At 46.1% G+C, this 24,785-nt stretch overlaps 7 protein-coding genes and 1 long non-coding RNA gene across 9 annotated transcripts; 6 read left to right on the plus strand and 2 right to left on the minus strand.

Annotated features, from left to right (window-relative positions):
* The first annotated feature begins 54 nt into the window (after positions 1-54).
* On the plus strand, positions 55-4,050 carry LOC136189914 (rho GTPase-activating protein 22-like). The gene is made up of 17 exons (XM_065977964.1): positions 55-152; positions 202-312; positions 378-477; positions 535-644; positions 705-828; positions 879-956; positions 1,005-1,136; positions 1,193-1,286; positions 1,335-1,431; positions 1,487-1,608; positions 1,659-1,900; positions 1,956-2,112; positions 2,185-2,853; positions 2,915-3,287; positions 3,353-3,488; positions 3,546-3,802; positions 3,860-4,050. The coding sequence occupies exons 1-13, from the start codon at positions 138-140 to the stop codon at positions 2,264-2,266; spliced, it is 1,464 nt and encodes a 487-aa protein (XP_065834036.1). The 5' UTR covers positions 55-137; the 3' UTR covers positions 2,267-2,853; positions 2,915-3,287; positions 3,353-3,488; positions 3,546-3,802; positions 3,860-4,050.
* LOC136189908 (uncharacterized) lies at positions 2,283-4,965 on the minus strand. Its single transcript, XM_065977953.1, has 9 exons — positions 4,817-4,965; positions 4,257-4,764; positions 3,999-4,166; positions 3,732-3,936; positions 3,520-3,681; positions 3,362-3,466; positions 3,026-3,304; positions 2,895-2,973; positions 2,283-2,836 (listed from the first exon to the last, which is right to left on the minus strand). Exons 1-9 carry the CDS (start codon positions 4,850-4,852, stop codon positions 2,477-2,479), a joined length of 1,902 nt encoding a protein of 633 aa, XP_065834025.1. The 5' UTR covers positions 4,853-4,965; the 3' UTR covers positions 2,283-2,476.
* A 108-nt stretch (positions 4,966-5,073) lies between these two features.
* On the plus strand, positions 5,074-14,730 carry LOC136189900 (multiple epidermal growth factor-like domains protein 8). The gene is made up of 27 exons (XM_065977943.1): positions 5,074-5,330; positions 5,583-5,746; positions 5,814-6,017; positions 6,071-6,260; positions 6,313-6,404; positions 6,454-6,670; positions 6,725-6,911; positions 6,962-7,104; positions 7,159-8,060; positions 8,111-8,353; positions 8,415-8,660; positions 8,716-8,819; positions 8,873-9,001; positions 9,056-9,175; positions 9,237-9,308; positions 9,364-9,531; positions 9,579-9,736; positions 9,789-10,002; positions 10,050-10,677; positions 10,734-11,051; positions 11,108-11,206; positions 11,264-11,444; positions 11,496-11,662; positions 11,715-11,856; positions 11,912-13,125; positions 13,180-13,332; positions 13,386-14,730. Exons 1-27 carry the CDS (start codon positions 5,165-5,167, stop codon positions 14,613-14,615), a joined length of 7,851 nt encoding a protein of 2,616 aa, XP_065834015.1. The 5' UTR covers positions 5,074-5,164; the 3' UTR covers positions 14,616-14,730.
* On the plus strand, positions 14,730-16,944 carry LOC136189918 (uncharacterized). 2 transcript variants are annotated; one of them, XM_065977968.1, is made up of 15 exons: positions 14,730-14,847; positions 14,901-14,992; positions 15,053-15,145; positions 15,203-15,276; positions 15,331-15,385; positions 15,441-15,518; positions 15,570-15,621; positions 15,675-15,755; positions 15,812-15,934; positions 15,988-16,106; positions 16,170-16,268; positions 16,322-16,524; positions 16,586-16,635; positions 16,687-16,752; positions 16,799-16,944. In XM_065977968.1, the coding sequence occupies exons 1-14, from the start codon at positions 14,730-14,732 to the stop codon at positions 16,692-16,694; spliced, it is 1,245 nt and encodes a 414-aa protein (XP_065834040.1). In that variant the 3' UTR covers positions 16,695-16,752; positions 16,799-16,944. The 2 variants fall into 2 exon arrangements, with proteins under 2 accessions (XP_065834040.1, XP_065834039.1); XM_065977967.1 differs by lacking the exon at positions 16,799-16,944 and having other exon boundaries at positions 16,586-16,746.
* LOC136189917 (uncharacterized) lies at positions 16,748-18,720 on the plus strand. The gene is made up of 12 exons (XM_065977966.1): positions 16,748-16,834; positions 16,885-16,976; positions 17,040-17,132; positions 17,184-17,257; positions 17,311-17,365; positions 17,414-17,491; positions 17,537-17,588; positions 17,639-17,719; positions 17,770-17,892; positions 17,952-18,220; positions 18,271-18,473; positions 18,525-18,720. Exons 1-12 carry the CDS (start codon positions 16,750-16,752, stop codon positions 18,589-18,591), a joined length of 1,272 nt encoding a protein of 423 aa, XP_065834038.1. The 5' UTR covers positions 16,748-16,749; the 3' UTR covers positions 18,592-18,720.
* A 119-nt stretch (positions 18,721-18,839) lies between these two features.
* On the plus strand, positions 18,840-19,823 carry LOC136190031 (uncharacterized). Its single transcript, XM_065978106.1, has 3 exons — positions 18,840-18,882; positions 18,931-19,419; positions 19,468-19,823. The coding sequence occupies exons 1-3, from the start codon at positions 18,840-18,842 to the stop codon at positions 19,821-19,823; spliced, it is 888 nt and encodes a 295-aa protein (XP_065834178.1).
* Positions 19,824-19,892: 69 nt separating this feature from the next.
* Positions 19,893-23,985, plus strand: LOC136190255 (DNA helicase MCM8-like). Its single transcript, XM_065978364.1, has 31 exons — positions 19,893-20,097; positions 20,153-20,235; positions 20,291-20,351; positions 20,401-20,489; positions 20,538-20,643; positions 20,695-20,795; positions 20,847-20,888; positions 20,937-21,102; positions 21,160-21,228; positions 21,276-21,394; positions 21,451-21,509; positions 21,564-21,594; positions 21,648-21,710; positions 21,760-21,828; positions 21,903-21,980; positions 22,030-22,105; positions 22,154-22,218; positions 22,275-22,318; positions 22,368-22,454; positions 22,520-22,553; positions 22,599-22,628; positions 22,684-22,739; positions 22,789-22,825; positions 22,874-22,939; positions 22,991-23,041; positions 23,098-23,163; positions 23,211-23,303; positions 23,354-23,430; positions 23,480-23,564; positions 23,617-23,706; positions 23,759-23,985. The coding sequence occupies exons 1-31, from the start codon at positions 19,911-19,913 to the stop codon at positions 23,873-23,875; spliced, it is 2,397 nt and encodes a 798-aa protein (XP_065834436.1). The 5' UTR covers positions 19,893-19,910; the 3' UTR covers positions 23,876-23,985.
* On the minus strand, positions 23,868-24,771 carry LOC136190256 (uncharacterized). Its single transcript, XR_010670530.1, has 2 exons — positions 24,583-24,771; positions 23,868-24,444 (listed from the first exon to the last, which is right to left on the minus strand). It is a non-coding gene; the product is annotated as an uncharacterized lncRNA (long non-coding RNA).
* Positions 24,772-24,785: the final 14 nt, after the last annotated feature.

Raw genomic sequence — 24,785 nt, forward strand, 5'->3', positions numbered from 1 at the left:
CTTACCCAGACTCGTGCATTCGACCCGTTATTTCGACGGCGAGGGACTCCGAAGTCTCCAAAGTCTCCAAAGTGGGCAGAAGTGCGGCAGCTGTCGATGCGTCATACCCCGGATAATCACAACTCTCTCGCGCTGTCATGTCTTCTGCAGCCGTAAATATCGTCTTGTCGCGTCGCCTAGTGATCGATTCTATTCGTACAGAAACAAGGACACAGCGGTTGGCTGACAAAACGCGGCGGGCAAATCAAAAACTGGAAAAGACGTTGGTTCCGAGTCAAAGGAGACGTTCTTTTCTACTACAAGAGTCCCAACGTTAGCCCGCCCGCCCACCTAGCACCAGTAACAAAAGCAGCAGCAAATGTAATTCTCTCTTTCAGGATTCTACAGAACAAGGGTACATACCTCTTGCTGGAAGTCAGGTCTTGAGGCGCTCCACCGATCCAAAGACACCGGAAAAGCATATGTTTGAAATAGCTGGTTAGAATAATAATTATAATAATTATAATTATAATTTTTAATTTATTGGTTTTTTAGCTGGAGCACGACGCATGTTGGCTCATCATCACGAATCGTTTCTTCTCTATGCGGACACCAGCGAGGAAATGGAGACTTGGATAAGCGTTTTGAATAGGATAATTCGAGAAGTAAAAACTAACGAATGAATAGCAATAGTAATAATCATTGATTTATTATTATTATTATAGCCTCAAGGTGGCGGCATGTTTGGTCGAAGTATTGCGATAACTATTCGAGAAGAGGCGAGACGTTTTGGTAAAGGATTCGTACCGGTTATCGTGGAGAAAACCGTTTCTTTCCTAAGAGAAAGAGGTTCTTGAGATAGAAAATATAATTGAATATACAATAATACGATTTTTTAGGATTAGATGAAGTCGGTATTTTTCGTTTACCTGGCAACCAAGTTCGCGTGACGGCATTGAGAGAATCATTCGACAAAGGCTAACAAATTAGATATACGAATTAATGAATCGTGACGTCTTCTCTAGGTGAAAATCCGAACATTTCTCCAAGTGAAGATAATCACACGGTCGCTTCGCTGTTGAAACTGTATCTAAGAGAGCTGCCCGAGCCTCTAATACCTTTTGAGTACTATGACATGTTTGTTGGGTCTGCTAGAGGTGGGTAACTGGCATTTATTAGGTAATTAAAATTATTTTTTGACATTAATTAATAGTTTTGGAGAAGGATGAGAGCAAGGGCGTACAGCAGGTGATAAAGCAGTTCAAATTTCTGCCAAAAGCAAATTTTGACGTGCTGAAATATTTGTGGTATAGAGAAATGAAATTCTACTTTTTTGATTTGAAATTGAATTTTAGCCGGTTTCTAAACGAAATTCAACAGCATTCAGAAACCAATAAAATGACGCTAGGCAACGTTGCAACAGTTTTTGGACCCAATTTTATGAGTCCTCAGGTAAAGAGAGAGAGCTTGGCATATTAATTAATAATATAGACTGTTTTATCTATAGAGTAGCGATCCGCACAGTCTAATGGAAAGCACGAATCTAATGGCTCTTCTCACAAAGTCAATGATCAGCAAACACGAAGTCATGTTTCCTCAAACAGAGGACGAAGTTTTCTCACCAAAGAGGTATGTATTCTCTATCCTCATAAAGGGTTCTAATCCTCCCCTTCCTGAAGAGGAGATTCTCCTGCCACTCCAAAGCATAAAGTGAAGCATACCATGTCTCTTGGACCTCGCGCGACGATTCAAGACGTTTTCATTTTTGCTGACGACGAAGATGACGTAGCATTTCGAGGCGAATATCGCTCGAGACAAGCGTCAGCTCCCAGTTCGACGGGCGGAAGTTTTAGGGACGATAAGGACGAGAAAGTGGAGTGCACGTCTTCAGACAGCGTGGATAGTCCTCCAACAAGAACAAGTCAGTTTTCCCCAAGCTAAATATGATTAGGGATTGACTAGTTGGCGTTTTGCAGATCCTTTTAGTGAGGATCTCGAGAAGCAAGTGCGCGAATTGAATATGCTTCTTGAAGAGGAAAGAAAAGCTCGATTGAAGGCAGAAAGTGATTTGGAACAGGAAAGAAAGGCGCGATACGCCTGGGAAACGAGGTACCGTCAAGAAGCAGCTCACAGGTAAATAGCACTTGGGGAGTAGAGGGGTCCCTTGCTAGCCCGAGAGGAAATCTGAACGTGGACCCTTGTTAGGCAAGATGCTGATCGTCATTGCAGTGAGTTGCGACAGCAGCTCGATGCCTTTTGCGCGTCACTCAGCAGTCCTAGCAGTTAGAACATTAATTACGTGGTATTTTTAAGTCGTCTATATTTCCTTGGCAAGTTTAGTTTGGGTACACAATACGATACGTCATTTCCGAGGGGTACAAGTATGGGTAAAAGGCGTAGTTTCATCCTGCAACTGATACAAAGGGCTGCTGTGAGATAAGGATGCACAATAACCGAAGTTATTAAGGAAGTCAACGAAACATCAAACTCTATACTGTTATTGACCTAAAAGCACCGAGCTCAGACTTCCTTTCGACGGCTCCGCAAATCCCTTCTGACGAATCTTTTCGAAGCTCAAGTAGAGCAGATTCTGATCGGCGTCCTCGGTGTAGCTGGTCATCTGAAGCGCGACGTTGTGACTCAAGTGTCTCGTCAAGTCGATCGTGAGAGTGTATTCGCCGAGCCGTCGACCGCGATGTTCAACCAGAACGCCATCCTTTGAGTAGAGCTCCGGCTCGACGTATTTTCCATTGACCGTGCACACTTTAGAAATTGGGTCGAAATTGACTTGGGGAATGGGAATGACGCGATCGAGAATGATCACGACGGTTGTACGAGTCGATATGACGTCGTAGTTCTAGATGCAGGAAATAGGTTAGTGTTGAAATAATTAATTGATTAGGAGTTTTATTTACTGGAGCGTTCATTTGCATAGGCGGCATTGTCGAATGCTGTTCGCGGATCGGTATTCTCCAAGTCAAAGCGGTCATCAACCTAAGATAAGCGTTATTGTCTTTCAGTTTTAGCGTTTTTTATTTCTGCATACAGAGGATTTTTTCCTTCCGTGGCTGTAGTAGGATAAATGTCCGGATTCCACAAATCTCTCTTGGCGACGTGTATAGCGAGCGATTTGGACTTGTCTCTGTTCTTTTTCACAGCTAATTTGACGTTCGGCGGATTGATGAGATACTTGGGAAGAATTTCGTTCGCGCAGCTAACAATCTTCCCCAGTGGCTCGAATTTCACTTCGTTGGCGTGAGTCTGCAGCCACGATTCGATGACTTGAAACGTTCTGGCGTTATGCTCAGGTAAGTCTTGGTTTTTGCTGTCAAACAGTTGGTAAAGTAAACGGAGACGCTCTCCATGATTCAAGTAGACTTACAGCTTGCCGAAACGCGGCGCCGGCCTTAGCGGCTCTGTACATCGCCCTAAGAACACGTGCCTCATTCCAACTTTTCTGCCCTGCTCTTCTTTCGTGTACCAATAGCTATAGACACTCTTGAGATGAGGTACATGGGGAAAACATCTAATTATTATTACCGGTATATCGTATTTGTTCCAAGTAGAGACTGATCTCTCCAGTCACCAGGATACTTTTCAGTGACTTGCTCTACGAACGCCTTTCTGCACTCGGCCAAGTCTTCGCTCAAAGCGAAATTGTGGACTACTATAAGCTCAGCATACTTTCCTGCTGAGTCGGAGCTATAGAAAATAATTGGCTATCGATTAGAGTTCTACACTTATTTTCGTACCTCTGTGGTAGTTCAGGAGCGTTCATGCTTTCTTTCCGGTAACGCTGGAGAGTGTCTCTCACTGTCTCGAGGTAAATTTGGTCATAGAGGGTAATGTCGTTCATTACAACGATGGAAACTGTTGCTAGGCGCAGAGCAACGTCTTCGATGAACTGGTCGACCATCTTTTTCCTTTGAACTGAATTTTCGTCTCCCTTGACGACGACTAGAAGAGAGACGTTGTAACAGGTGAAATAAATAAATAAATAAATAAATAAATAAACTTACCTTTTACTGGAAAGTCGAATCCAGCAGTATCAATAAACGTTATTTTAGATTTTTTCTCGTGATCCGGTGTTTTCATGCATATTCCCTGAGTGTGATAAGCCGAGCCGTGAGGCAGGATAGTGCCAGCGAGATGGTTGAGAACGTAGGTCTTTCCTTTATTGTACAAGCCTGCAAAAACGTATTGACAACAGCACGGGGAGATCACCGACTCCACGTAAATTACGTGGAATGTGTAGGCATATATTTCGCTTTCATTACCTAGAACAGCGACGAAAATAGTGCTGTAACGTTTCGTCAGCTCGTCAGTAAGGCTTGTTTCTTCAAGAACGTTAGCTTTGGCAGCCGCTGCCGCTGCCGCCGCCGGTGGACCGGAGCTGCCAATTTCGTCCGCTATTTCCACCTTAGGTGGATTGACCTTTTTCTCCTCTTTTGCTGCGACGCCTGTCTCGTCGATATCGACATCATCCCATTTGACGAACGGTAGCGTGCACGCGTTGACGTCGTAGGCGATGGCGGCGGCACCGCGCAGCCGATGATCGGGGAGGACCGGCGTGCCGTCGTTGAGCCGCGGCCGCGGATGATGCTTGCTCGAGCAGCGAATTTCCCAGCCCTCGTCGACTAGATCCTCGAGCCGCTCTATGGCTACGACAACGTCGTACTCGTCTGGCCACTTTGAAGAACCCATTGCTTCCGACTTGGAGTCTCTTTTGGGAGCTCGTATTTTCTTTTCGACTCGTGCTAGTTCAGCGACGATCTCTGGATCTGCCTTTAGAATGAGACGCGCTGGTTTTTTTGACGTGGACGACTGATTTAATTACGAGAATGTCTTCCAGGATGTCTTCCTCTCCTAGCATTCAACGGGACAGTTCCCTGAGCAGCGACTTCAGCCCGCTCACTGGGGACTGCAGAGCTGCACTCGCTGACTTATGCGGCGTGCTACCACCGCGTCAAATCACAAGACCCCTCGCGATCGGGGAAATAGATAAACCCCGCCCAGTTTTTCATTTTCGATTTCCTGCTTGCACGTGTGCAAAGCGTGTACTGTATCAACAGCTATACGGGAGTTGCTTCTACGTCATCGTAGCCACGAACTAAGGTCTGTGCTGTTCAGATCGTTCTACTGTATGGCCTAGGAGCTTGGCCGTTTATCGACGTCGCTCAGCGAGATGGACTCGCACGTCGTCGCTCTAGCGCTCATCGTTCTCTTTGCACAAATCGGCGTTATTGCGCCCGATTGCGTGCGAAGAACGACGCACAGAGATCTCTATGGAACAATTCACGACGGCAAAGACAACTATAAAGCGAGTAGCGTGTGCGAATGGCTTATCGAAGGCAAGTAAAGCGCGAGAACCAGAATTTCGCATTCGAGGCACCACGCCCCCGTCCTGCTAGCAACAAAGTAGCAACAAAGTTTCGCAACCGTTTTTTCGTGTCACTTCGCGAAAGAACGTAGTGTAGCGGGAAGTGTAGCGTGTACTGCTGTATCTTCCCAGAAATCTTCCCAACACAATGGAGGCCTGAAGCCACACCCCCTCACTCCCAAGACGCTCTACCTTTTTTTCCCGTGACGTATTCCTTGAATAGCGCCTACCGCGAATGCCACAATCGCTCTCTCCTTCACCCAATACAAGACCGAATGCGGATACGATTTCGTGTACGTCTACGATGGCGATTCCTACCGGAATCGTCTTCTCGCCAGTTTGAGCGGCGACGGGCTACCGCCCACTCTTCGCGCTCGTTCAGGAAAGGTGAAGAAATAAAAGGGGGGCCCCCTTCGGAGAAATCTTGTCACGTGATCGTCGTACATGTACGTAGATGCTGGTGGTTTTATATAGCGACGCCAACTACGCTTTATCCGGTTTTGTGGCTCACTACGCAGTTGAGAAGTGCCCGTATGAGTGTTCAAACGCCGGTCAGTGTGTCAATGGCGTTTGTCGATGTCGCTATGGGTTCTACGGGGACGGGTGTGAAATCGATGCGTTTCCGAAAAATTGCTCTGGACATGGAAGACGAAATGCGGTAACGAAAGATGAATCAATAAGAAAAAAAATGATGATGTTATTGCCTTTCAGACTGCTATGAAGTGTGATTGCGACGAGGGATTCATTGGAGAGTCGTGCTCCTTTGATGATAATGAAGGCAGTTGGAATTATAAGGAGCACACGTGGTTCACGCTCTCGACGCGTCGCGACGTTTTCACACCGCGCATGTCTCACGCTGGCGTCTATCTTTCGACGACAGACACCGTGTGGGTCTATGGAGGTAAGCCTTGAGAAAAAAGTTGAATTTTTCCTTCTGATTTTTTTTCCACCAGGGTATGATGCCTATGAAATTTTTGGTGACTTACTTGTGTACAATGTCAAGGCAAGCGAGTGGCGTATTGTGAAGAATGCAACCCGGGGACCAGTGAGATTAAAATCGATTGTTCCTTCATTTTTTGATCTATTTTTCTCAGGGACCTCGTTTTGGGCATACCGTAGTACTGTGGCAGAATCGTCTCTTGCTCTTCGGTGGCCAAATCTCTACTAAGTCTTTAACAAACGAATTGTGGCAGTTCGATGTGAATACGTCCACCTGGCAATGCCTCGTCGAATCCAACTGCACCGACTGTCCGAAACCAATAGCCGGACACGCAGCATGCATGGTGGAAAATCGCATGTTCATCTACGGAGGTTCTTAGAAAGCATTTACAGTATAAATGGGAAAAATATCACGTGTTTTCTTAGGTTATTCGCCCCAGAGCGGCTTCACGTCGAGGCTCTGGTCCTATGACGTCATAACAGGAAAATGGAGAAAGGAACCCGGAAGCGGAACGAAATCGTCTCGGCGTCGTGTCGTCGCTCATTCCATGGTCTATCACAGCGAATCGAAACAGATTGTAATATTCGGTGGATACACGTCAGATAAACTTCTGTAAGCAAAAGAAGATAAGAGAAGACGAAGAAATAATATCTCTTTTTTAGTTGGTCGAAACGATCTTCCGCCTTGCTCATCTATCACACGCAATTCCAGTATTGGACACTCGAAGACGCGGAGGACAATCCCGTCGAATTCGGTCGCGCCTCCCACTCGGGAACTCTCTTTGGAAACTATCTACTCATATATGGTAATCGAATATATAAAGACGTCTTGTAGCTCCCTATCGTTTTTTTTTTTCTAGGCGGCGGTCTTCATCAGCATCACGTTCGCGAAGAATGCTATTCTCCCAACATTCACGCCTACCACTTGGGCTGTCACAAGTGGACGGCGAGAACGGCGTCGTCCGCCTTCTCCTCCCGATCCCAGCCGCGTGGTCGCATCGCTCACATTGGCGTCAAACGCGACGACGGGACTCTACTCGTCATCGGCGGTTTCTACGGCGTCGCGTCGAGCGACGTTCTCGCGTTGCGAGTCTCGGCGAACCTCACCGATCGACCGACGCCTAAAACGAATCAAACGCATTGCGATTCGATGCAAACCGAAGTCGCCTGCACCGACGATCCACAGTGTTTCTGGTGCGGCAGTCGAACGGCAAAGTGCCAACACTATCTCCTCAAGAGCACCTGTCGCGAACCGATGCAGACGAACCCGTGTCCGGACGCGTGCATAGCGGCGCATAACAAATGCGAGAATTGTCTCCGTGGCGTCTCCTGGTGGCCGGAGGACGATCCCGTTCAATGCGGCTGGTGCGTTCAGGAGCAACGCTGCTATCGCGTCAACGAAACGCGAGGTCGGTGTCGCGAGAGCGCGTCGACGTTCTGGTGGGGTCGAGCTCAGTTTTTGACGGCGTTCGACGACTGCGCCGTACGCGATCAGCCGCCCGCTTTGTCGCGCGTTTGCTATAAGGAGCCGTATAACGATTCCGATCCCGATCTCGTCGGACTCATCTTCAGCTCTCAAATGGAAGTTTTTCCTGAGTTTACGTTGGAGGATCAGAACATGAATACGAAGTGCGTTGCGCGCGGATATTTGCGTCCCCAGTTGTTGCCGGTTGGCTCGGTGGCGAAGGAGTATAGAGTTCGGCTGTTTGTTGCTGAAATCATATCAGCAACTTTTAAATTAGGGGACGAAGAAGCGGTTGGGGTAAGAATTAGATTATTACTTAGTCTTTGTTTTTAATTTATATTTTTTAGGATATTGTTATTGGTGAATCAGGCGGGGTTAGTGATCCTAAAGAAATAGTGGCTCGTCGAAGTAGCGGAATGCCTGTCCTACCTGCAACGATTGCCGAACCCAATCAGACGTTTCCTTCGTATTACTTCGAAATGACCGAAGTGGTAAAAAACTACCATTCTAATTTTGAACGAAGAAAGAAACCCAAAGCGATTTGGTTGCAATCGAACGTGAATCTCGACGTCTTTTTCAACGGCACTCACGTGAGTACAGCGAGAAACGCAATAATAAATATAATGATGAATCACGCGGAACTGTTTCTAGTTGTCGCCACTGACGACGACGAACGTGAGTCGGGATTATTTGGAATCGTACGCGTCCGGATCTTGCGCGCAGCACGCGAATTGCATGAGCTGCGTTTCGGACGCGAGCTGCAGTTGGTGCAATCACAACGATCAATGTTTGCTTCGAACGGCGTTGAGAGAAGACAGTTGTTTGCGCGGACTGACGTCGAAGAGCGAGTACTGCTCCGTTTGTCAAGACTATAACGACTGCGTCAGCTGTGTAGAAGTAAAATATTCTTCAATTGATTATTATTTTTTATTATCATTATTATTTTGTTTAGAATGGGAGCTGCGAGTGGCTGGATAGTCACAAGACTTGCGGTCGGCGTCGCGGCTTGTGGAAGGCGATCACGGATACGAAACACTGTCTCAAACCCTGTGAAAAGTATGTAACGATTCTCGGGGAATAATTCGTGGTGATTTCACGATTTTCGCTAGATCGCTGTCGTGTGACGAGTGCACTAGGAGTGCGGGATGCATCTGGTGCAGTCACCTGAATCTTTGCCTGAAATCTACAAGCATAATATCGCGGAATACATTTGGACAATGCTCAACGATCGTTGGACAGTACGCTTGTATATTCGTTTTGTACCGGGGGGGAGAATTTCTTTCTCGTGTCAGGTACGCCGCTTTCAAGTCGTGTTCAGTGAGAGATTGCAGCAAAGCGAAAGACTGTAATTCTTGTCTTGACTTGGTGAATTGCGGCTGGTGTGGTCCGGTGGGCGATCCATCGAAAGGAAGGTAAATAAGAACTCGAGAGTTCGTACTCTCACAAAAACTATTAATTGAATATTTATTTTAGTTGCATGAGAGGCGATTTTCAGTCGGCGTATGATGACAGATGCTCCGCGTTTGCATCTGAACGCAATATAACGTGCGTTTGGCAATTGGGGTAACTGGTTCATATATATATGGTTCTCTTTTGACAGACATTTGGGAAATTGGGAGTGGAGTTACGGAAAGTGTCCGGATATGCGCGAATGCGAATTAGAGAAGGACAGTTGTCACGTAAACGCGACCTGTATCAACACACCGGATTCGTATGATTGCGAGTGCAATCGCGGTTACCGAGGAGACGGTCTCAATTGCAAAAGAACGTGAGTAGTGTTTTTCTTTTGAAGAGTATTGTGATTCTCTTGGCCAGGTGCTTTCATCGCTGCGTTGAAGGCGTCTGCTTTGAGGCACCGGAATATGAGTGCAAATGTAACGTCGGTTGGACGGGAGTCACGTGTAACGAGTCCTGTGGCTGCAATGGGCACAGTTTCTGCCCGCAAGGATACGGCCTCTGCGACAAGTGCAGGCGTAAGAGTCGAGTACCTTATTTTAACGGGATCATAATTTCTGCTTTTTTTAGATCACACCTTTGGTGAGCGTTGCGAATTCTGTCTTCCCGGATCGTACGGAAATGCGACCGATCCGAAAGTGGGGTGCAAGCCTTGCAACTGCAACAATCATAGCGATGCTGAGAGAGGTTACTGCGATCGCAGAACCGGCATGTGCTATTGCGTGGAAGGATACAGAGGCGATGATTGCGGCAAGTGCAGTCAGGGACACTACGGAAACCCACTGTACGGAAAAATATAGCGATAAAAATTAAATCAATTTTGTATTTCAGACGTGGTGGCAAGTGTTATTCCGAGTGCTCGGGGCTCACTATTCTCCCCTATCGACGCTTTGGCTCCCTAGGCTCGGCCAAAGGCGAAGGCGTTCTCGATCCAACGACTCTTTCGAATTGCATGTGGATCATCACGGCAGTCAATCAGTCCGAACTCGGCAGCTACTCTCTCAATTCTTCCGCTTCTCTCGACGCCTTCTACAACGCGAGTCAATCCAAGAGAGCCAAGATTGTATTTCACGTTGACGTTCTCGAAACGAGTTGCTTTCACGACCACGTGCACGTGTACGACGGGCTGCCTGACTTTCTCATTCCCAGCCACCAAAGTTCTAGTCGTAAGTGGGAAAAATTGGCTGCCTACTGCGGCAGCGCTAAGAAGAAAGAACGCGCCGTCGTCGCGCATTCCGGGATTATGATAGTGTGGTATCAGGGACGCGGCGGCGGATCCAGTCCCGGGTTCAACGGAACGTTCGAAATTCGTTCGTGTGCGGGCAATTGTTCCGGCGCCAACGAGGAGTGCGGCGCGGACGACGATTCGTCAGCGTGCAGGTGCGTCACTGGCTATGCAGGCCCCAACTGCGACACGCTTCGTTGTCCCATGGATTGCGGAGGATCTCTGTGTGATTATGTGAGGAAGCTGCCTTTTATTCTTACCCACGTCGCTAATACGGATATGATTTTTAGGCTAGAGATGTGTGTAGTGATTGCTCCTCGTGCAATCGCAGTACGTCTGTCGGCTCTGTGGAACTTTTCTCGCGATCTACTGCCTCACCGTCATCGATGAAGAGCGGGAATTTGACGTCACTTCCCGCTCGCACCGGTCACACGATGATTTATAGCGCCACCAAAGATGCTCTGTACATATTTGGCGGCTATTCCATGCAAGGCGGCTTTTGCAATGATATACTAAAAATTATTATTCATGCGGGAACGTGGCAAATTATTGAACCCAAAGGGGTTCTTCCGGAAGGACGCTACTTTCACACCGTCGTCGAGAGACTGGTAAAAAAAGAGAATGTGACTCATTAGAAAACGCGATGCAATTAATTTTCTGTTAGGGTTCTCTTATTTTTATGGGAGGAGTGACTGCTCGAGGAACGACGGACTCGGTTGAATATTTTGGTCTAGATTCAGAGAGCTGGCATAAAGGGACAAAGGTGAGATAAGATTTATACATGTGCTCTGTTACTCTCATAATGGATTATTTATTTTAGTGTCCCGTTTCTGTTGCTGGCCACACGACGACTCGCATGAAAACGCCTGCTATGAAAACGCTTGCTGTTCTCATTGGCGGCTATTCCTCGTTATCGGAAAGATTCAATCGTGACGTCATGGTGTACAACACGTTTGGAGAATCCTGGCAAACGTATAAGGCGTTTGGACGAAGTCCCGAAGGTGAATAAGAATAAGAGATCAACGATATTTATTTTAAGATTCCTGTTTTAGTTTTTGGTCATTCGACCGTGCATTATTCGTCATTTGATCGTCTGATTGTCTATGGCGGCTACACGAGGCTTGGCTTGCATGGCTTCACCTTTTCCAATGCTCTCTTTGTCCTCAGTATCGATTTTAATAGCAAGACTTCGCACTGGGATGAAATCTTTCTAGACAAGGTGACATTTCAACTTCAAATGAGTGTTCGTGTAAATACGTGAATTTCTCTAGCCTACGTTTCCTGAATTTGGTTTCCACGCCGCTCATATCATTACCGAATCGAATAGTATGCTTGTCATTGGTGGATCGTCGTCTTCAGGCAGCGAAGCATTGAACACCGTCTTCCGAATCGACTGTGCAAACTGGATATCAGGTAAAAAAAGAGAAGCATCTCTTTAGTCCTCTTTTTACCCGATTTTTCTTTCTAGAGCCGCCTTCGTCTCTCCTCGCTGTAACGGCTTCAGCATCTGTCTATTTTCCCGACAAACAATTCGCTATCGTCGCCGGCGGTTTCGACGGCGGAATTCCCATAGGCGACTTCGTTGCCGTCTACCCGACCATCGATCCGTGCCGCGTCCTCGAATCGACGACCTGTGCGAGAATTCCGGGATGCGTCAAATGTCAAAAGCGAAAAGGTTGCGTTTCGACAGGAGATCCCACATCTCAGTGCGTGGAGGGCACAGAACGTCCTCAGAGCAATTGTTCCATGCCGCTGGAACCGAAAACGGCGTGCTCGCAATTGAAATCGTGTCAGTCCTGTCTGTTTTCCCAGCTCAGCTGTCATTGGTGTCCCTGTCTCGACACGTGTGTCACCGACGAGATCTACTGCTCCCAGTGCTCCGCCGTGTCGCAGATTGAACAATGTCCTGTACCAGTGCAGCTCCCGTGCACCAAATTGACGAATAGCCGCGATTGCGTCGCTCAATCCGACTGCACGTGGAAACAACAAAGTTGCGCGAATTCGACTGGCGATTCGCCTTGTTCGCAGAAGACGACGTGCGCCGACTGCGCTGGCGCAGACGGCTGCGCGTGGAGTAGCGGCTTGAAGACGTGTCTCCCCGAAGTCGAACTACCGCTCGCGTGCATTTTCGGACGATGCGAGCGCGTCGCGCTCGCGCCGACCGAATGCCCCCGTTCGTGTGCGAGAAACACGCACTGTCGCGCCTGCATACAGGATTTAGGTTGCGGTTGGTGCGCTAAGCCGGACGGCAGCGGCAACGGAACGTGCACGGAGGGCACGATCGACGGATCGACGTCGGACGTCCAATGCGATCTGTCGTCGAACGTCTCGTCGGCCGTCTTCGGCTTCTGGTCGTACATGAAATGCCCGAAAGAGGACGAGTGCCGCAATAATCATCATACGTGTCGTTCCGATCAGATATGCAAGAATACGGACGATTCGTTTGACTGCCAATGTAATGACGGATACGAGGAGGATCCAGGACGCGATCGATGCATTCCGGCGTGCAAGCAATCGCCTTGCGTGCACGGAATCTGCGTGCGTCCCGAAGAATGCGAGTGCGAGTTTGGATACGTCGGAACGGCGTGCGACAAAAAATGTGACTGTAACAGTGCCGGACACTGCAGTGACGAATCGACAGAAGGATTAAAAAACTGCACGGAATGTCGGAATAACACGCGGGTAAGCGAATAATTTTCGGGTATTGTTTTTTTTTGTGACTTCTGTTATATACAGGGGCCGCAGTGCTCACAGTGCAATCCATTCTATGTTGGAAGGTTGGGAAATTGCGTCCCGTGTAGGGACGTCTGCTACAAAAATTCCGACGTGTGCGTGGACAAGGAACAGATCAAGCGGCTCGACCTGTCGCTCTCCTTAACCCAAAGCGAAGTACGAGCAAAACGTAAAGAGATATATATTTATGGTATTTTTCTTTATTATAGGTCGAGTCTGTTCTGAATCTAACAAGAGGTCCTGACCAGTCGAACAACGTCGTTTGCCTTAGCTGTCGCAATCACAGCAGGGGCGATCGCTGCGACGAATGCGTCGAGGGATACTTCAACGAGGCAGGAATCGTTTCCCGACGTAAAATCGTCGGCTGTCGACCGTGCTTTTGCAACGGTCACTCGTCGCGTTGCGACGCCAAAACGGGATTGCGTTGCCAGTGCTCCAATCACACGCGGACTCAATGCGACGAGACGAATCCGCTTTGCTATCGCTACCAGTGCGCCGAGTGCGCGGCCAGTTACATGGGCAACGCGACCGACGGTTTTCCTTGCTACGAAAAAGTAGCCGTCGGCGTTCTAAAGCAGGTCTCATCGGGCGCGCAGAGTCGCTTATTCGGCATCTGGCCGAGCCAGGTCAACGTCGATATTCACTTGACGATATGGATACTCAACGGGACGTCCGACGTTTACGTCGGCACGGGAAATCACGACGTTCGTCTGACGGTCGATCGTCGGACGGGCGCGCATGCCGCTCGGTTTACGACCGATTCGTACAAGCCCGTTTCCGGCGGCGGCGACGACGACGACGATTATAAGCCGACTGTCGTTCGTATGCTCGACATTGAGGATCGGCTTTTTCTTCGTCAATTTCGCGGGCAGTTGCGCGTGATTATTCCCTATGCGTCGTTTCGTCTTCAGTCGCAGAAGTTTTTCGTTGCGCTTTTGGGAACGAGTGACGATTATCGTTCGTTCGTCTATTTTCGTCAGGATTCGCCCGAGATTAATCTTTTCATTTTCTTCTCCGTTTTCTTTTCGGGATTCTTTCTTTTTCTCGCCTTTTGCGTTCTCGTTTGGAAATTGAAGCAGGAGATGGATCGGCGACGAATGGTTCATCAGGAAGCGATCGAAATGGAGGAGAGAAAACGTCGTCCGACGGGCAAAACGAGTTTCCTTTGCGAAAGGGAAATTCCTATTGCAGGACGATTCAAATTCTCGTCTAAAAGATCCGTTGTTGTTAGTCCTGTTGCTGTGCAGTCGACCGATGACGGACGAGCGCGAGTGGGAACGTTTCTCTTTCAACTGCCCGGTTCTCCGTTCGATCCGATGAATATTTCGCTTGCTAGCGCTCTTTTGGCGAAGTCTTTCAGGGACGTTCGTCGTTCTAGTGTAGATTATTTTCCAATAGCTGATAGAAGTCGTCGACTCAAGAGAGTTAGTGCTGTGTAGATTATAAGATGACGAAATGCTTGATATATACGTCGAATTTAGAAGAGGAGGTTTCATTAAAATAGCCTGTTACCAGTTAGGATTACACTATTAAAGATTTAATTCTTGATTGGGATGATATTGGAGATCACGTGTCCCACTCAGACAATGGCTGCCAAGACGTGGTTCGTTTTCTGCAGTTTCATCGCTTCTGCAGCGGCTCTCGACAACGGATTAGCTAAGACTCCACCAAGTACGTGTTCACTGCGTTATCAGTCTGACGAAGAGCCTTCTTTTCTCTACTAGTGGGATGGAGCAGCTGGAATCACTTCCATCGCAACATCAACGAAACTCTTTTCTACGAAACGGCTCAGGCGATGATCGATTCAGGCATGCAAGTGAGTTCGCAGAAGATCTCTACTCAGTTTTACTCAGCCACGCCTTCTCTTCAATTTTAGGCAGCCGGCTACAAATACGTCAACTTCGACGGAGGTTGGTGGAAAGGACATGACACTCACACGGCGGTGAGAAATTCGTCAGGATACCTGCAGGTAAAAGAAACGTTCAAGAAGCAGTGGAATTTGTCACTTGATATTTTTTTACTCTAGTTCGATGAGAAGGAATTTCCTAAAGGCATGAAAGCTCTTGGAGACTTTTACCACTCAAAAGGGCTTCTATTTGGGTAAAAATCACTACAGTGAGACTAAGAACTTTGATTGATTATTAAATGTGGCAGACATTATACTGACAGTGGACTTCACTTTTGTAATGGAGACAAACCCGCCAGTCAGGTACAGTGCTAACTAACTATCTGTTGCAGAATTTTTATAGCGCCCAAGCTAACAGGGTTATGAGAAACAGGATGCTGCTCAGTTTATATCATGGGGAATTGACATGCTGAAGCTTGATGCATGCGGTAGCACGGTGGGCAAAAACCAGCTCTGTTTTTAATTATTCTATAAATGTCTTGTTCAGGTTGAAGCAGAAACGGTCATAAAGCTCTGGGAGGGGCTTCTCAACATGTCAAGTAATTGTATTATTATAATTGGTATGTATGGGGCTAAAAATTTTATTGTGTAGAACGACCCATTCTTTTTTCAAATTGTCACAATGGCTGTATGCTGCAGGCGGGTCGTCAAAGCTGGTCTTCCTGGTGTGGAGGTAGAACAACGTGTTATTTAATTAATTATTAATAAGGTACTCAATTGTTTTTGAAGAATACACCAATATGTGGAGAAGCTCTGGAGACATCGGAAGTTCATGGGATCGAGTTCTAAAGAATCTGGATACACTGGTTGGAAATGGAGATAAGGGGCAACCGGGCCGTTGGAATGATCCTGGTACACCTGCAAAAAACGTTTCTTTCTATACATCAAAATCCATTCTATACTAGACTTTCTTGAAGTGGGAAATGATCCACTTACCGATAGTCAAAATCGCGCTCACTTCAGCCTGTGGTGCGTCACATCGGCTCCTCTCATAGCTGGAAATGACGTCAGAAATATGACCAAAGTCAGACTAGAAGAAAGAAAAAAATTAGTAAACTGTTATGTTTAATTCTTTGCATATCTACAGGAGGTGCGTGATATATTGACGAACAAGTACGCTATTCAAGTTAATCAGGAATACGCGGGAAACGCAGGTGATCGTGTCTCACAAAACGGCTCTGCCGAGGTCTGTCCCAGCCCGCGCCCTTTTCTTTTTGCAACCACGAAGACGTATTCTAGGTGTGGGCTAAGCCGTTACCGGAGACGAGCGGTTTAGCCGGTGCAAAAGCTTTCGGTGTTGTCCTCTTTAATCGCAATGGATCGCAGTCGATAGACTTTGATTTTCAATTCACTGCATTGAATATGACTTCGGATACTCGATGCGGTGTTTTTGACATTTGGGCTCAGAAATCAATGCCGAATGCTATGGGATCTATCAAACGGTAAAGAGGGGGTGTTTCTTTGAAGAGTATCTACAGACGTGATTTTGAGCTATTTTTTTAGAACCGTTCCTGTCAATGACGTTGCGTTTTTGCGTCTGACAGAGTGCCAAGGTAGTGCTCTCTGAGAAAATTCCTTTTTGTTTTTTTTCTGTCGTTTGGAAGTGTTTTGATTGATGGTTTTTGCTGAAGTATTTGCATCACGTGCTAGTCTTGCCCACCCCAAGAATGGTTACCAAGTGGCTCATTTTCTGCTGCACTTTTATCTCGTTTTCAGCAGCTCTCGATAATGGCTTAGCTAAATCTCCGCCAAGTACAAGTTCAAGACGTCACCGCGCTATCAGAGAGCTCTCTTTGCTTTAGTGGGATGGAGCAGCTGGAGCCCCTTTGGCCGCGACATCAACGAATCTATTTTCTATGAAACGGCCCAGGCAATGATCGATTCAGGCATGCAAGTGAGATTTGAGCAACTGCTTGGAAGTAGTCAATTTACTCAGCCACGCCTTCTTACCGTTTAGGCAGCCGGCTACAAATATGTGAATATTGACGGTGGTTGGTGGAAGGGACATTACACTGGCACGGCGGTACGAAATTCGTCAGGATACTTGGAGGTAAAGACAGCCGTTCGAAAAATAGTAGAATTTAATATTTTTACTACTCAGTTTGACGAGAAAGCTTTTCCTAAAGGAATGAAAGCTCTTGGAGATTTTTACCACTCAAAAGGGCTTCTTTTTGGGTAAATGTCACTACGGGTCTATAAAACTGAATTACTAATGTATATCGAGACAGACATTATAGTGCTAGTGGACTTCACTTTTGTGGTGGAGATAAACCTGCCAGTCAAGTACAGCCGTAGATACCTGCTTTATTATATTAAAGTTCTAGCTTACAGGGTTATGAGAAACAAGATTCTGCTTTATTTATATCGTGGGGGATTGACATGCTAAAGCTTGATGCATGTGGTTTAACGGTGAAGACAAATAATTCTTATTTACGTTCTGATAATTGTTCAAAGGTTGAACCAGAAACGGTTGTAAAGCTCTGGGAGAGGCTTCTCAACATGTCAAGTAATTTCATTGTTGTGTATGGTTATAAATCATTCAAAGTTTTATTGTAGAACGACCCATTCTTTTTTCGAATTGCCACAATGGCTGTGAACTGCAGTCAGGTCGTCAAAGCTGGTCCTCCTGGTGTGGAGGTGAGGATGCTGCGATATATTGCGCAATTCTTTAATATTTGTACTTGAAGAATACACAAACATGTGGAGAACGTCGACAGACATAGGAAAGTCATGGGCCAAAATTCTAACAAATCTGGATACACTGGTTGGAAATGGAGACAAAGGGAAGCCTGGCCGTTGGAATGATCCTGGTATTGTTCACTTGCAAAGAAGGCTTCTTCTTTACATCAAAGTTTTTTCTCTATACTAGACTTTCTTGAAGTGGGAAACGATCCACTTACTGATAGTCAAAATCGTGCTCAGTTCAGCCTTTGGTGCGTCACATCAGCTCCTCTCATAGTTGGAACTGACATCAGAAAAATGACCAAAGTCAGATTAGGGAGAAAAGCGGATGCCGTTTTATTCTTTGCATATCTACAGGAGGTGCGTGATATATTGACAAACAAGTACGCTATTCAAGTTAATCAGGAATACGCGGGAAATGCAGGCGATCGTGTCTCACAGAACGGCTCGGCCGAGGTCTATCTGCCCCTTTCCTTTTTGCGATCATGAAGACGATCGTGTTCTAGGTGTGGGCTAAACCGTTGCCGGAGACGAGCGGTTTAGCCGGTGCAAAAGCCTTTGGTGTTGTCCTCTTTAATCGTAATGGAACGCAGCCAATCGACTTCGATTTTCAATTCACTGCATTGAATATGACGTCGGATACTGAATGCGGCATTTTTGATATTTGGGCTCAGAAACATATGCCGAATGCTAAGGGATCTATCAAGCGGTAAAGAATTATGAAAGGGCTGGGGAAGTGAATGTGAGGTATTCTTTTTAGAACCGTCCCTGTCAATGACGTCGCGTTTTTGCGTCTGATAGAGTGCCAAGGTGGTGCTGTCCAATAATCAAAATTTGACGTTTTGGCCTTTTTGTTTCTTTTGCCGTTCTGAGTTGTTTTGAGTTATGTCTTTTTATATTGGTTGCCAGACATCGAGTAGGGATGACCAAGTGGCGTATAAAAGACTGCAGCTGGAGATAGCGCCAAGCCAGGTATACTCGCACATTCGTGCCACCTGAGATAAGATGCTAGACCCCGGGTAAGTCATTAGGTTGCTTAGGCATAGTTGCGCTCATTCCTTATCTTTGTCGAATAATGCTTGCTTCGTCTGACAGTCTTACATCGAATTTTACCACTGGTATTCACGATCTATTCTGTTTGTCGTGGTTCATCCTGAATTTTATAGATGTTGTATTGGAAACTCATTTTTCTGCTTTTCAAGTGGCTATTCTCTTGATTGTTCTCTGCTGCGTTGTCGCGGTGTTGACCATTCTGCTTCTAGTGAGTCACCTTCGTCGCTCCCATCGTTATTTCTCTTCTCGCCCACTTCGCCGTTTTTTCTCTCCCGTACGTGGCGCTGTATGCCGATTACCACTTTCCCAAGTCAAAGTCGCGGCTCCATCGATTGAAAACTGGCCAAAGCCTCATTATATACCAGAAAAAGAAAAGGCAAATGCAATACCAGAGGAAGAGGAGGAAGAGGAAGAAGATGAGGAGGAGGAAATTAATCTCCTTGGTAACAGGCATCGATTTGGCATCGAGATTGAGCCAACTTCCGCGGGAGAACTTCTTCTTTCTCTCTGCTATAATCCTCACTCAAACAAAATATGCGTAATAATTATGAAAATGAGAAATCTTGCGAGGAGCCGGAGCCGCGGCGTTGCCAGATATCCTGGTGAATACCTCCTTACGATTATTCTAAAAGAAATAGCGTCTATCTTAGATCCGTATACCGAGGTCTGTCTCATGAGAGAGAACAAACAACTCTACAGAAAAAAAACGACTATAAAGAGAAACACGTCATGCCCTATTTTCAACGAGTCGTTCTTTATCAACCTAACGTCTTTCCACTGTAGCATTATGACTGATGGCTTGCACCTACTTCTTAGGATAATGGATCACAATCTCATGTGCGAAAGTCGCCTCATTGGTCATCTACTTCTGGGTCCACGGTGCTCAGACGCAAAACGCTTTCACTGGCAAGATATGTTGGATACACCTCGAAAACCTGTAGCAAAATGGCATCAAATTGAAAAAATGACGATAGCAAGTGCTGACACAAAGTTTAAAAATTATTGAAATTCACACTGTACACATCGCTACATGGGTCGCTGTTTTCCCGCGCAATTTTAACTTAGGTCTCCTTACGTTGCACGTAAGAGAGAAATGTCGTCTCGAGGCCGCTTCTTCGCCTGGCGAAGGGGCTACGGGCGAGGAAGGGGACACAAGCGTGTGTCGTCAAGCCCGCGCGAGGACACGGCAGCGACGTCGACCCCGAAAAGGCGTCCCATGCGACAAACGACGATGTTCGAATGCCCATTTCGCGCGTGGAGCCTTTATTTCCCCGAGACAAGTAGCCGAACGGGGCGAAACAGAAACGAACGGGATTCGTCCGTCTTTTCTTCTAGGTTACACGCCGGGAGAAGACGAAGATCTGCTTACGCGCGCTCTCGAGACTCATTTTGTTCGGCGGCTCAACGACATCGATAAAGTAACTCGAATCGTCGTCAAGTCGAATAAATAAATAAATGCAAGCATTTGAAAAGAATGACATCGAGAAGAAGAGCGCTTTGCCCATTGATTATTACTCTCTTTGCTGTGATGAAGGTCATCGCGTCAAAAAAATCAACATAGGCGCCTAATTGATTTTTCTTAGATTTGTTATCTGCCGTTCCTGATCTTATGACCCTGTTTAAAGATAATTGTGAAATGGTGCTTAATTCTATGGGACTAGCCGTTCACAATGTAGGCTCTAGTTATTTTTTTGACTAGCATTGGTTCTACTGAGTCTAGATCGTTACATCTGAAAATTACAGCAAAAACCAGAGAAAAATTCATATACGGCTATTCAACTACGAGCCACTGATTCAACTAAAGAATTTGAAATCACATTTTCATGGTATACCAAAGGGATTATCCATGGAAGCGATATGAGCGGTATGGCCTATAGGAAAACTTGTTACTGTGAGAGGAACGGCGGCTCGAGTCAGCAACATTAAACCGTTGGTGACAGCGATGGCATTCTCTTGTAATAAATGTTCCACGGAACAGGTAACGCCACTAAAAATTTCTTGTCATAAATTAGCCATTTTCGTCTCTAAGGTGATGACATTGACAGATGGAAAATATTCAGTTCCAAGCAAAGTAAGTTCAAGTTTCTATACTTATTGATCTTGATGATGATTACTATAGTGCCCCGCTTCATGTCGATCTTCGTCATTTAACCCATTGAGAAACTCAAAGGATACACGGACAATTGATTGGCAGATGATTCGCGTGCAGGAACTAATGAGCGACGATGTGCGAGAAGCGGGACGAATACCACGAACAGTCGACTGCAAGCTGACCGCCGATCTAGGTAGCACACAATTCAGCAGACAAAAAATTTCTAATAATAATAATAATAATGGATCAGTTGACTGCTGTGTTCCGGGCGATACCGTCTCGGTGACGGCAATCGTCAAAGCGGCACCGTCCAACGAAGGTACACTAATTTGAAAAATTCTCTTTATTTTTTTTGGGGTCGGTCAGGCGGTGGCAGATTGGGCAAGACTAAGTGCATGTACACTATGTATCTCCACGCCGTGTCTGTGATGACTGACAAAGGTCAAGGAGCGGGAAAAGGTCCCCAGATGGAATTCTCGACAGACGTACGTCATATCGTCACACATGTACTAGCAGCCTTCTAGTAATTTTTTTGACCAAGGACATGGACGCTATAGACGAAATTCGCTCATACAAGAACGTTTTCAAGACTCTCGTCAGGTGGAATAATAATAATCAACATTAGAAGTATTGCCTTGACTCTTAATTAAATAGATCGTTTTGTCCGGCTATTTATGGGCACGAGGTTAGAGAGATTCGACCTCGTAGTTTGAAAAAGGAGACAGAACTTCATCATAGCTCGTTAAAGCTGGGCTAGTGCTCGGTTTATTTGGCGGGGTGTCCAAATATAGCGGCGAGAAGGTGCGTCTTATTCGACGTTTAGAGAAATGACGTAGCAAGGATCATTTAGAATCGAATACCGATAAGAGGGAATCCTCACGTTCTTGTTGTTGGAGATCCGGGCATGGGAAAGAGTCAGGTGTGCCAGGCTTGTAGCTCTCTTCTTCGTTAATTAATTAATTAATTAATTAATTAATTAACATTTTTGGATAGATGCTTCAGGCGGCGGCCAATCTAGCTCCAAGGGGCGTGTACGTTTGTGGAAATACGACAACCGCTTCAGGACTCACAGTAAGATTAATTGAAATAATTTTTTTGAGAGTAATTTCTATGAGGATAGGTTACGTTGTCGAAGGAGGGAGCTACGGGTGGTGACTATGCTCTTGAAGCTGGCGCTCTTGTCTTAGGAGATCAAGGTGCCCTCGCAGAGTCTCGTAATGATCTCCCACACAAATGATTTACAGGTTGTTGCTGTATTGATGAATTTGACAAAATGGGTCATCAGCATCAAGCCCTACTAGAGGCAATGGTATTACTAAATCATTGAAAAATGACGCGCATTAGTTGACCCCATTCCCCCCTAAGGAACAGCAGAGCATTAGCATAGCAAAGGCGGGTATAGTGTGCAGGTTTGAAGGGAATTTCATGTAGACTGAATTTTTCTCTATGGTGTTTTAGTCTTCCTGCTCGAACGTCGATCCTAGCCGCAGCAAATCCCGCTGGTGGGCACTATAACAAAGGCAGAACGGTAGCCGAAAATTTAAAGTAAGGAAAGGAACGCATCACATTTTGAAAGTAGATAGGGCAAGTGTCTTTTTTTTATTTTTAAGAATGGGAAGCGCTTTGTTGTCTCGCTTTGATCTGGTAGGTCATTGAAAATTGAAAAAAACGTTTTTCAATTTTATATAGGTATTTATTCTTGTGGATAATCCCAACGAGGTACTACAAATACAATGTAATAGAAATGTGTTGATTTTGCTGTGTTCTAATTAAGGAAATGGATGCAATGCTATCAAAGCACGTGATGGCAGTTCATGGTGGCAGGAATGGGTTTGCAATTAAATACTAATAAAAGACAGTTTATAATGAAGATTTTTAGATCTCACGCGTTATCATCTGCTGCATCTTTCCTACCAGTTAACTTAGTCTTTCAGCTGCTTCAATTACTAGTATTTGTTACTTAGACTCAAGACGAAGATGAGTCTCGACGCATTTGGGAGGAGCAGAAGCCTCTTTCGGAAAGACTAAAGGTTCTCGCCTTTACATTAGAAGCTACTGGTTTGCATTAGTCGACTTTGCAGCTGGCTCCAGGCGAAGAATTGCCACTCGTTTCTCCTCAACTTTTACGAAAGGTATTAGAATTAATTTTCGATTTGTGCCACTCGAAAAAATATCTGCCTACTTCCAGTACATTGGTTATGCAAGGCAATGTGTCTATCCAAAACTTTCACCAGAAGCTGCCCAAGTCTTGCAGGTAGCGGCGATTGCCTATCCAAGTTAAATCTAAACCTGTATACTTAGGATTTCTACTTGAAGTTGCGAAAGGATTATCACTGTGATCAGAGTACGCCTATCACCACAAGACAATTGGAATCGCTCATACGACTAGCTGAGGTACGTTCTACTATCCACTAAAACCCTAAAGAATCTTTTCCGGCGTCTAGGCAAGAGCTCGCGTTGATTTGCGTGAGGTAGCCAACGAGCACGACGCTGAGGATGTTGTAGAGCTAATGAAATATAGGTTCGAATTTCCCTATGCACTTGCACGTACAATATCGTCTCTTGACTAGTATGATGGACACCTATAGCGACGCTTTGGGAATTGTAGACTTCCAAAGGTCCCAGCACGGATCGGGCATGAGCAAACGTGGCCAAGTCCGTTCCGCTTTATTTTTGAATTGTTTGGTGAAATCGCCATTATTATTAGGCAAAGCGTTTTATCGCCGAGCTAGAGAAAATAGCTGCGAATACCTTCAAATCGTTGTTCTCCATTGCTCAGATGCGCCAGATAGCCAAGGCAAGTATCTCTCTATAGAATGCGCGTGGTTGCTATAGCATCTTCGACGCAGGATATAGGCATCAAGGTCGTCAACTTTGACGGCTTCATCGAGTCATTGAACAACCAGAACTTCCTCCTACAGAAAGGTCCGCGTCTCTATCAACTTCAGACGTCAAGCGTACTGTAAACGCGCACACGTACGTTGGGATCAGAGAGAGAAAGACTACATGCAAAATTATGTCTACAAGCCCTCCTGACTTTATCCCTCTCTTAAATTCAGAGTCACGAGCAGCAAGATTCCTTTGCGTTTCTCTTTTCAATGTCTCTCAACGTCAAGGCACTGCTCGGCTGACTTGGCTGATTGGATTCTTTCAGAGAGCGTATAATTGTCTCCTTCAAATCCTCCAATCCCTTGTCGGTTTTTGCAGAAACGAGCACGTGACTGTCGTAGATCTCGGCAGCGTCCATGAACCCTTTGACGCGTTCAGCATTCACCCGCCTGTCAGACTGCGACGCGTCGTCGTCGTCGTCGTCCTCTTCACAAATATCGACTTTATTGCCGCACAGCAAATAGACAGCATTCGTTAGCGAATAACGTTTCGCGTCTTCAAGCCACGGCTCTTTTGGATGCAACTGGTCTAGGCTGTCCTCGTCGGTGACGTCATAAACGCATAGAACGAGATGGGCGTTACGGTAGTGATGTGTTGTCAGCGTTCGCTGATAGCGTTCATTTCCAGTCGTATCCCACAAATCGACCTTAATTAATTATTATTATTAATTAATTAATTGAGGACGAGATCATGTATTGGTATTTAGGAAATACCTAATTATCCCAATTTCTAGTTTAGGCCTAGGTGATGCGAGTACTAACTACCTAACGCGATTCTTTTTTACTTTTATTGTCCCAGATGGTGAGCTCAGTTCGACGAAACACTGATTGAGTCCGTCGTTGGGCGTAGTGCGCGATGGTCGATTGACGTACGGCTTGTTTTGCAATCGACGATACAAACTCGTCTTGCCGACCTCGATTTTGCCGAGAAAGCATACTTTGTACGTCGGGATCGACATGGACAAAGAGAACGTATACGGGAACTGCA

The sequence above is a fragment of the Oscarella lobularis genome, chromosome 8, assembly GCF_947507565.1.
Source record: "Oscarella lobularis chromosome 8, ooOscLobu1.1, whole genome shotgun sequence".
Taxonomy (NCBI): domain Eukaryota; kingdom Metazoa; phylum Porifera; class Homoscleromorpha; order Homosclerophorida; family Oscarellidae; genus Oscarella; species Oscarella lobularis.

Bases quoted from the DNA above. Each gene is read 5' to 3' on its own strand.
- LOC136189914 (XM_065977964.1), top strand. The intron at 1,432-1,486 runs GTAAAGAGAGAG...TTTTATCTATAG, and splicing joins CCAATTTTATGAGTCCTCAG to AGTAGCGATCCGCACAGTCT. The intron at 2,113-2,184 runs GTAAATAGCACT...GACCCTTGTTAG, and splicing joins CGTCAAGAAGCAGCTCACAG to GCAAGATGCTGATCGTCATT.
- LOC136189908 (XM_065977953.1), bottom strand. From the start codon at position 4,852: ATGCTAGGAGAGGAAGACATCCTGGAAGACATTCTC. The intron at 4,765-4,816 runs GTAATTAAATCA...CTCATTCTAAAG, and splicing joins ACATCCTGGAAGACATTCTC to GCAGATCCAGAGATCGTCGC. The intron at 2,837-2,894 runs GTAAATAAAACT...TCCTGCATCTAG, and splicing joins CTATGCAAATGAACGCTCCA to AACTACGACGTCATATCGAC.
- LOC136189900 (XM_065977943.1), top strand. From the start codon at position 5,165: ATGGACTCGCACGTCGTCGCTCTAGCGCTCATCGTTCTCTTTGCACAA. The intron at 6,671-6,724 runs GTTCTTAGAAAG...GTGTTTTCTTAG, and splicing joins TCGCATGTTCATCTACGGAG to GTTATTCGCCCCAGAGCGGC. The intron at 11,052-11,107 runs GTAAAAAAAGAG...ATTTTCTGTTAG, and splicing joins ACACCGTCGTCGAGAGACTG to GGTTCTCTTATTTTTATGGG.
- LOC136189918 (XM_065977967.1), top strand. From the start codon at position 14,730: ATGATATTGGAGATCACGTGTCCCACTCAGACAATGGCTGCCAAGACG. The intron at 16,269-16,321 runs GTCTGTCCCAGC...GACGTATTCTAG, and splicing joins CACAAAACGGCTCTGCCGAG to GTGTGGGCTAAGCCGTTACC. The intron at 16,525-16,585 runs GTAAAGAGGGGG...CTATTTTTTTAG, and splicing joins GCTATGGGATCTATCAAACG to AACCGTTCCTGTCAATGACG.
- LOC136189917 (XM_065977966.1), top strand. From the start codon at position 16,750: ATGGTTACCAAGTGGCTCATTTTCTGCTGCACTTTTATCTCGTTTTCA. The intron at 17,720-17,769 runs GTGAGGATGCTG...TTGTACTTGAAG, and splicing joins CTGGTCCTCCTGGTGTGGAG to AATACACAAACATGTGGAGA. The intron at 18,474-18,524 runs GTAAAGAATTAT...TATTCTTTTTAG, and splicing joins GCTAAGGGATCTATCAAGCG to AACCGTCCCTGTCAATGACG.
- LOC136190031 (XM_065978106.1), top strand. From the start codon at position 18,840: ATGCTTGCTTCGTCTGACAGTCTTACATCGAATTTTACCACTG. The intron at 18,883-18,930 runs GTATTCACGATC...TGAATTTTATAG, and splicing joins TACATCGAATTTTACCACTG to ATGTTGTATTGGAAACTCAT. The intron at 19,420-19,467 runs GTGAATACCTCC...CGTCTATCTTAG, and splicing joins CGGCGTTGCCAGATATCCTG to ATCCGTATACCGAGGTCTGT.
- LOC136190255 (XM_065978364.1), top strand. From the start codon at position 19,911: ATGTCGTCTCGAGGCCGCTTCTTCGCCTGGCGAAGGGGCTACGGGCGA. The intron at 20,796-20,846 runs GTAACGCCACTA...TTCGTCTCTAAG, and splicing joins ATAAATGTTCCACGGAACAG to GTGATGACATTGACAGATGG. The intron at 21,981-22,029 runs GTAAGATTAATT...CTATGAGGATAG, and splicing joins CAACCGCTTCAGGACTCACA to GTTACGTTGTCGAAGGAGGG.